The following is a 9439-nucleotide window of genomic DNA, read 5'->3' on the forward strand; positions in this document are numbered from 1 at the left end:
CTGTGGGGCTCCATATCATTCCCTGAATTATTTTCAGGATCCAGGTCTTCTGTGGATTGTGAGGGGTCTTCAGAGCCATGAGAATCAGCAACAGAAGGACCCTTTATACCCTGAGGACTCTGGGGTTCTTGTGTGGGACTAGAAGGCAGAGGCACAGATCGCCTTTTCCTATGTGAAAGCAGTTATTTAGCCCTGGTTAACAATCTCATAGATCTTTTGCACCAGTAGTTTTCCTGTGATTTATTTTTTCCCCTCGTCTTCCAAACTGTTGGCTGGGTATTCCTCTTTTAATTTTCCTCTTTTTGGCTGTTGTAAGTCAGGATATCCCAACTCTGTTTGGATTTAAGGAGCCTTTGCACAAGAAAAATGGTCCACTTTTAAAAATCATATCAGAAAACACGTCCACATCAGGCAAGGCTCCTATCAGTTGGGTCAGGATGTGTTTTCCCACTCTTTAACCATTCTGAGCACACTCATGAGCACTGCAATTTTTAAAAAACAAGAGATGGCCCTGTATTTACATTAAGCACCCCTATAGGCATGTCATACCCTGCGCTTCCAGCCCTTTCAGGTGCCCCTTGCTTTTTCATCCCCTTCACATTACGTGAAAAAAAGTCTACATCTGCAGCTTTTACTGTAAGGGTTTGTGTTAATAATCTTTAATTGCAGCAAAATGGGAGGCCTTTTATTAATTTCAGGCCATATACGATTTCACAATGCCTTGGACAATAAATATTTGACTCAGAAACTGGCCCTTCAAAGTGTTTTTATTCAATCTTACTATCTTGAAACACAGAGAATTTTTTTATAATTCAGAGCTTTAATGCTTGCTATCACATCCTTTAGAAAGCTATTATCTGATTTTCTCAACAGCTTTTAAAAATAACCATAGGCCTTTTCAGGTGATCCTAAAAATTTAGTAAGATTGGTTATGTAGTCCAAAGTTATGTTTGTGAGACAGAGCACATTTTTTCTGTAAGCAACCAAAGTAATAATATACAGGGATTTTTAAAACAGATTTTTCCACATAACATTCGCAGCATTCTTGAAAGGTTCTGTTCACCCCAGGACAAACATGGCTGGCTCTCTTGACCTGGGATTTGCAGGTGGCACCCCTCACACTCTTCTTTCAGATAGACAGTCAGACAGTGTTTCAGAATTCCATAAAGGCATGCTCTCACAATGGATCTCGCGGCTTTGCCTTTTCTCAGAGGAGTTCCTCTCACTTGCAGATGGGGTGGCTCCTGGAAAAATCAAGGTTTGTTTCACCCTATTTTCTGGCAACCACGTGTGTTTTAATTAAGAGCTATATATCCCACCTCTTTTGTGAGCTGGTCTGCTCATTTCCGGTACAGTGCTAGGGGTGCAGATTATTTGATGCAACTGGGAATATTCCTGATTATGCCATTCCGCACTCTGTGTGGTTCTGTAATTTACTCCCAAATAGGGTTATGGGCATTATTCTCTTTGATGACAGCTCTGTGACATATGCTGTGACTGTAGAAAAGATGGCAGAGAAACCACCTACTCTGTTTTCCTCTTTTCACAATTATTTCAAAATATTCCCATAAGTCACACAACACTATTTCAGATATAAGGGAGCATCTATGTTAGGTTGATACATTGCTTTAGTGCTATGTTGTTTACTAAATTAAACAAAAAAGAGAAATTGCTGCTGCCTACAGAATGACAGCTGCGACAAAAAGCATGGAAGCCAGAAGGGCAGTGGATGCCACTTATTGAAAGGGGAAGAAACTGGAGTGATCTGAAGTGCCGTTTGGATCTTTCTCATAGGAAACGTATCCCATGTGAATGGAAGGATCACTTAAGTGCAAGATAAAATAGATTGCACCAAAGATAAGTCTTTTAAATAAGACCTGAATTGCTCCAAATTCCTCCATCCAGCCATGTCCTAAATAAAACTGGAGAAACTCTCAAAACAGTAAATACATGAATATATTTATATAAGGGCAATGCAAACCAGCTTTTCATGTCCCAAGAGGGCAAGGCGTGGAGGTATGATGGGAGGGCACTGTTTTAAAATGGTCTCAGTAAGATATATCCTTGTATTTATGCTTGGGGGGGGGGAATGTAGCAATTTGTATATGTATTAGGTAAAGGTAAAGGTTCCCCTTGATAATTTTTGTCCAGTCGTGTTCGACTCTAGGGGGCGGTGCTCATCCCCGTTTCCAAGCCATAAAGCCAGCGTTTTGTCCGAAGACAATCTTCCGTGGTCACATGGCTAGTGCGACTTAGACACGGAACGCTGTATATGTATTAACCTTATTTATTTGACCTCCATGCACCAATAGGAATATGTTTCAGAAGTACCACAGCCAATTGGAAATGATAACAGAGTAAATAATTTTAGAATAAACATGTTGGGGAACCTTTGAACATCTATGTGTTTTGGAGCACAACTCCCATAATTCCTTACTATTTGCCAAGGTGGCTGGAAATTCTGGGAGCTGACATTCAAAACATTTAGAAGGCCAAAGATCACCCATCCCCAATGAAAATATTTTAGGTATGCAGTGTGTTCGTTTTCCTATATATGTTTTTGTGAAAAAATGATTTGTTCCACCTGCCTATGTTAAACATTATATCTATTTTTCACACCCTACCCCTTCTAAATTTAGAATAAAACACTATTGTTATCCTCTCGTCATTTGTTTTATAGCGCTGATGCCCCAGCTCCACTGCATCCACATAACTTGTCTCTCGACTGGCTCTAGTTTGGGGCAGAAGACATAGGCTACTTTTCAGGGCTAGACTGAGGTGCAAAGATAAATATCTGATTACTAACACAGTCAACTATTTATTTTATTTATTTTATTTTATTTATATCCCGCCTATCTGGTCGGGTGAGGACCACTCTAGGCGGCTAACAGTCAAACAATAATACAATAAAATATAAATAGAAAGTTCTAAATGATAAAGCACTACATTACAACCCACAATGTGCAACAGAGAACAGTAAAGAAAAAGAAAGGGAGTCAGGAGTTATGTGATGGGTGGGTGTGGAAAACCTTCCTCAAAAGCAATGTTGCTTTGTGAAAGTCCACAGGGAGAGGGCTAGGCAGAGCTCCTCTGGAAGCTGGTTCCATAAAACTGGAGCCACTGCAAAGAAGGCCATACCCCTTGTAGAAGATTTATGTCATATATATGGCAGAGCACATTTTCTGCCACTTCAAGACTATGAAACTTGTAGATTCAAGTCTTCTCTAGTCTACCTTTATGCAGACTCCCATTCATAATAGCCCCTTTTAATTCCCACCAAAGTTGGAGCCTCAGTACTGGAAATGAATAGCTGCAGAGGAATATACAGTGTATGTGATGAGGTTTGCAACTTTTATCTCCTTCCCTAGGTCAGACCTCTCTCTCCCCTCTCACAGAAGGAGACCCAACATATCCTATTGCCATACAGGGACCACAGAGTTCTAATCTGTAGCTCTCAATAACAGATATAAGCTGTGAAGTTAAACTAAACATTGATAGGCTCTGTAAGTAAAAGTCCAGTCACAAAGACAGAAAAAAAAGAACAAAACCTGACCTACCCTGTTTTCCCGAAAATAAGACCTAACCTGAAAATAAGCCCTAGTATGATTTTTCAGGATGCTCGTAATATAAGCCCTACCCCAAGAATAAGCCTAGTTAAGTGAAACCCCACCTTCCATCACTGTGCAGCAACCAGAAGAAGATGACATGACTGTGTTTGAATAAATGTAGATTGTTGTACATGAAAAAAAAATCCCTTGAAAATAAGCCCTAATGCGTTTTTTGGAGCAAAAATTAATATAACACCCTGTCTTGTTTTGGGGGAATCACAGTACATTTCTGAGGCAGAATTTATGTGCAAAATGTCTCTAGCACATAGTGACAAGTACAGAGGGCTCATATTCATCTGTGAAACTAGAACACTAGTCACGGTCATTTTTAATTGAAGTCTACAGCAATGAATAACACAGATGTTAGGGAAAAAGCTTCGCTGTGTAGCGTTGTCTTAAGTGGACTGAAAGAACAAGGACTATTCATTGTATAAAACTTAAAATAATTAAAATCATAGATCCTTATAATATGCCCTCAAATCTCTCATAATACATAATTACTGAAAAGCTGGAGAGGAAACCTGTAATTTAAAAGTTTTTAGGTTTTCAGTTAGTAAAATCAAAATCTACATACCAAAAGATATATCAGTAAAAATCTGCAACTATGAAGACCATAATCCAACTCAAAAATGAACTTTAGATCAATCTAAACTATACACAATTAAGGCAAAACTACCGAGATACCATTTACTGCACCTCTACAATACATGTCAAAAATCTGAGAAGCATGCATTTTAAATAAGTATAGAAATTGTATCTCTCTGAAACTAGAGAATGATGACTTAACTCCGTGTGTTGAGCAGGAACCATACAAGATGAATATACAACCTTATTTATACCAGCCACAATCCCTTATTTTTGAGAAACCCAAGATATCCTATGGCCACCCAGGGACCACACAATTCTAGCCTGTGTTTCTCAGTTACAGATACAAGCTGTGAAGTTAAACAATCCATTGATAGGCTTAATTCACTGTACAACAAACGCTAGCCCAATAGATTAAACACACCCTGCACAGGGCAGGCCTTTGCAGAACTAGGGCAAGCAAAAATAAAGGTCATTGTAGCAAAACACTCAAGAGAACAAACTATCCCATTGTCTGTCCCCACCCGACTCCATTGTGTATTATAATCCCAGACACCGATCTCGTTTGCTTCAGGTGTAGACGGGTCGCTCACAGAGAAAACCCGAGCAAGCTTCACAACTAAATCTGGCTGATTCCTGTACATATTGCTGGACTTCGGGAAGGCAGGACGTCAGTCACACCTCGCCTGCTCCACATTTCGTTATGGGGCGGGAGAAGGAGCCCAGTTAACCCCAGTTAACCTCAATCGGCTGGTTGCTTCATGTGATTAATTAAATATTTAGGGGGGAGAACTTGTGAAACCTCTTCCCCGCCTGAATCTCTCCCCGCAGAAAGGATCCAGCCGGCGTCGGCAGCGCCTCAAGAGACGTTTGCGGTCCCTACCGGCTCTCACCTGCGCCCGCGACCGCCGCCCTCAGCCCCTCGCCGGCCTCCTCAGCGCCTGCCGCCGCCGCTGCCGCCTCCGCCATAGCCAGCACCACCCGCCGCTAGCCCGCTCCGTGGTGGCGGCCGAAGCAGCGGGGCAGCCCTGCCCCAAAGGCATGGAGGGGGACCGACCGGCCGGCCGGCCGCCCTCTTCTGCTGCCGCCGCCTCGGGCCAGTCCCCGGCGGCAGGAAAGGCAGCGGGCGAAGCGAAGGGCTGCACGTCCAGCCACTGCTGGGGCCGCCGCTGCCGCCGCCGAGCCAGCGAGCGAGCACCTGGGCGGGAGTCCCCCTCAGCGGCGCCGGCGCCGCCTCCTCTCCCGCGTCGTCATCGCCATTAAGGAGGCGAGCTGCTTCTCGCGAGAGCCCATTCTCATGCTAATAACAGTCACGGCACCGAGAGGCATGGGGTGGGGAGGGGGGGGAATGGTTAAAAAAAGTGGCTTTTCTCTCCTTGCTCGGACGCCCTGGGGGAACAGCGCGCGCCTCGGCATCCGTCACAGCTGCTCAACGACCCCTTTCCAAAGGCACCCTACACAGAGCATATAGGCAAGCACCGTCTTCCTATTTCCCGCCGTCAGCTCCTCTTGAGGCTCCCCGTTGCCCCCCCCTTGCTTTTTGCCTGCCCGTCCGCCCGCTCGCCTGCCTGCCTGCCTTAGTAGTCGAGGGGGTTTAATGAATGCAAAGTGGAATCCGAGTTCCTTTTAGCAGGGAAAGGCGCGAGCTCCCTCGGAGGCAACTGCCCCACTTTTAATACGGCAAACCACCATCACCACCACCCCCGAAGCCGCTCTTCATGCCTCAGAGAGCGCAGGGCGCTCGGTTACTCTACGGCGGCCTCGGACGCTCCCCCGCGTAAAAGCTGCGGCGCTGGCCGGCACGCAAATCATCCTCCCCCCCTCCCGGCATCTCCCTCCACGCGCTTCGCTCGCACGCGACCTGTGACGAGCCAAGGCCCGCCCCCTCCCTCACCCACTGACCTAGATATTCGGAATTCCTCCGCGCTGACAAAGCGCTCGCTGGCCCAGATTCTCCACCGTTGCCGGAGGAACGCGCCTCGGTCTCTGATCTCCGCAGGCCTCGTCCTCTCTCTCTCGAGGTCACACGGCTGGCGTCGCCAACCCCTTGCCTGCCGAGGGACCAAAAAGGGCAGGGGTCGGCAGGCGTTGTAAGCGTGGCCCGGGCTTTGAAGCGTTGCTCGAAAACGGGGGAAAGGAGGATCCATTAGTTCAAAAACGGGTCCTCGTGATTTCTTATGTTTTTTATGTGGGACTATTAGCCCTGGTTTTGATTCGGGACTCCAGCAAGGACGCAGACTAAGATGCAAGACAGCTGATACAAAGCCAATATTTATTTTTTAAAGGAACTACAGCTGGGCCTTCTACCTCAAAAGCAGAAGAAGGCCTCAAGTAGAAGGTGCATAGATATTTTATAATGTTTTCACACAATGAGTCATAAAGCAAAACGTTCTTATTGGTTATTTGGACCCCATACTTGAATCTCCTTTCCCATTGGGTCAAGATGTTCTGTAGGCATAGCTTATTGGCTCTGCCCAAATACCCATACCTTGACCTATGGGTCATGTTATACCTTAAAATCCCTGCATGTCTGAGTAGAGGATGTTCCCTAGCTGTTCCTTGGTGCCTCTTTATCTCTTTGATATGTTTATGTTGCAGTTCTTAGACTTCCCGTGTATGGCCTTCAGAACCCCCAATTTCTCTTAGAGGTGTTGAAGCACAAATGGTCGGTTTCCTCCCTAGAATTCCAATGTGGCCATCTGTGCCCATTGGATATTTACACAACTATGCCCTTTGTGAGAGAAAGAGTTACCTTGTTTATGTCAGTGAGACAAATTGCTATCTTATTGCGGTTTAATGTTTCCTGCTGCCTGGGACTCAAAGGTCCTTGCAACTTAGTATACTTTGATATGGAAAATGTTGTGTGGGAGTTTACTTTGCAATAATAAAGGTCAAGAGCTTCAAGAGAGGTCCGATGCATTGAGACACAGAGACATATAGAATTATGGGTAATTACAGATACAGAAAAATGAATCTTTACTACATAGTAAAATAGTAAAATCTGATGAAAAGGATCTTCAATACATTGTGTATAACATAGATAGAGGATATATATATACAGTATATAGAATGTATACTATGTTAGCTGATTTATGGCTGAGGAGTTAATTCAATGTATCGAGATTTTGTGTTGCATGTTATACATATATATGTTACACTCAATCTCTATCCAGCGTATCTATCAGGACCCTCGCCAAACTACCAACAAATCATAGATCCCATCTGGGCCCACAGACTACACCACAGAAATCAGATCCTTCGGCACATGGCTTTGCAGCGGTGCAAAAACATGGATCTGAGTCATGAATCCACATGATTTCTAGATGGAACTCACTCTTAACCACCATCAGATCATAGATGCTATCTGTGACCCCAAATTACAACACAGAAATCACAGGTTCTTGCATTCATGACTTAGAAGTGGCATTAAAAACATGGATCTGAGGCATGGATTCTCATGAATCCAGATGATTTTTACATAAGATCCTCCCCAAACTGCTGCAGTTATAGGCTCCATCTTTGCCCACAGACTACAACACTGAAATCATGGGCCCTTCTGCACATGGCTTTGCAGTGAAGCAAAAATGAGGATCCCAGGCAGAAAATAGTAGGCGTTTGTTTGTATGTGCCAACAAGGCAGAACTGACTTCCAGTGAACCTGATAGGTATGTGATGTATTTCAGGAGTGGTTTTACCAGTTCTGCACTCCCAGTGAGCTTCTGTTGGAGAGCCAGGGAAGTGAACCCAGATCTCCAATTACTCTATCCACTGCACCACACTGGGTATATGCACTCCCAAATTTGAATAGACCATGGAAAAGTGACTGTCTGGCACAAAAGTCCTAGAATCCTATGGGCCATTCTGGCAATGGGGGCCTGGTAGTTGTAGTCCAAAAAATAAACTTTTCTAAGTACTGCCGGGTTTTTATTACAGCTTCATAAAATCCTTCTTTCAAAATTTTCTGTATCTGTTGCCCAAAATGTAACAGAGAGTTTTTTCTTTTGCTTCTTCCCATGTTCTTTCAATATGTTTTTCCTATGAGGTTCTCCTTAGAAATTGCAGTAGTCTTCTTGTTCTGTGCTGCTGAAAATGTTTTAATAAGTAGGTTTTGCCGTGTGCCTCATTGCTCACCAGGTGTTGCCATGAATGAAAGCAAATTTACAGCCCAAATCCAAAGTGATTAGATTATTTACAGAGATACAAGAGAGGATGATAATGTTTAATCCTGGGGGCCACAATGCCTATTCCAGGAGTCTCCAAACCATGGCCCGCGGGCTACATCTGGCCCGCCTTGCCTTTTTATTCAGCCTGACGAATGCCACGGGGTCAGGTCTGTAGGCTCAGGTCCGTTCCCTTCAGCCCACATGTGCGCACACCTGCAGTTGTGCATATGGACGCAAGTGTATTCCTTCAGCCCTCAAAAATGTGTAAAATATATAATGTGGCCCTCATGCTAAAAGGTTTGGAGACCACTGGCCTATTCCTTGTTCTTAAAACAGGAAGGGACACACATGCACTGGCACAATTGACTCAGATTCCACTTATGGGCATCTTGAATTACAGTTAATGTGGTATTATTCTACAGCTGTGCTTTTTTTGTTTGTTCCAGCAGACTGCACTCATATCACCAGCTTTGATTATTGTCCCAGTGATGCACTTTATTTCTGCCCCAGAAAGATCAAAATCCCTTTTGCAAGTTAAGTTTGGAGGTTTTGAGTAGTATGCCCTTGTGCATGAGTAGTTTGACTGAGAGGGACTTTTCCAGTCTAAGGTGATTTTACAGTACTAAGCAATAATTCTTTCCAGCATTTGAATTCAAAAAGAGCCCCACTTTTCTCCTGAGTGCTCTTTCTCTTTCTTTCTGGTGGCAATTGTTTGTTTGCTGATTATCTGTTTTGTTGGTTGCTAAGTATGTCTGCAAAAAGAAAATAGCATATACAAGTCTATAATTTTAAGCAATTGTAAATAAATACCACATTTTCCCGTGTATAAAACGCCCCCTAAGTGGGGCTTAGCAAGTGTAGGGGGAAAGAGATCAAAGCACTGCAGGATCGCTCTGATGGCTGCTTTTCCCTCCACTTGTTTTTGTTCTCTCCTCAGCTTAATTCCATGTATAAGACCCTCAATTTTTAGTCTAAAGATTTTAGACAAAAATATATTCTTATACATGAAAAAAAATATGGTAAATGGTTTTTTGGTGTTTTTTTTAGTCTTTCTCCTACAAATGTCTCAGTTACTGAGTTACT

The 9439-nt window shown here is 43.8% G+C and overlaps 1 protein-coding gene across 2 annotated transcripts in view; it reads right to left on the reverse strand.

The window, feature by feature from the left end:
• The window catches only part of BMAL2 (basic helix-loop-helix ARNT like 2), a 67200-nt gene extending 61009 nt beyond the window's left edge, over positions 1-6191 (reverse strand). Inside the window, exon 1 of one of the 2 annotated variants that reach the window (XM_078394242.1) lies at positions 6096-6191. Coding sequence is in view for 1 of the 2 variants with exons in the window: in XM_020797787.3 (XP_020653446.3) it covers positions 5087-5162 (76 nt within the window). In the remaining variant the exon portion in view is untranslated. Of the gene's footprint in view, positions 1-5086; positions 5307-6095 lie in introns of those variants that run through there. The other variant, XM_020797787.3, reaches the window with a different exon arrangement.
• Between the last annotated feature and the right edge of the window lie 3248 nt (positions 6192-9439).

This window comes from Pogona vitticeps, chromosome 5 (assembly GCF_051106095.1).
Source record: "Pogona vitticeps strain Pit_001003342236 chromosome 5, PviZW2.1, whole genome shotgun sequence".
Taxonomy (NCBI): Eukaryota; Metazoa; Chordata; class Lepidosauria; order Squamata; family Agamidae; genus Pogona; species Pogona vitticeps.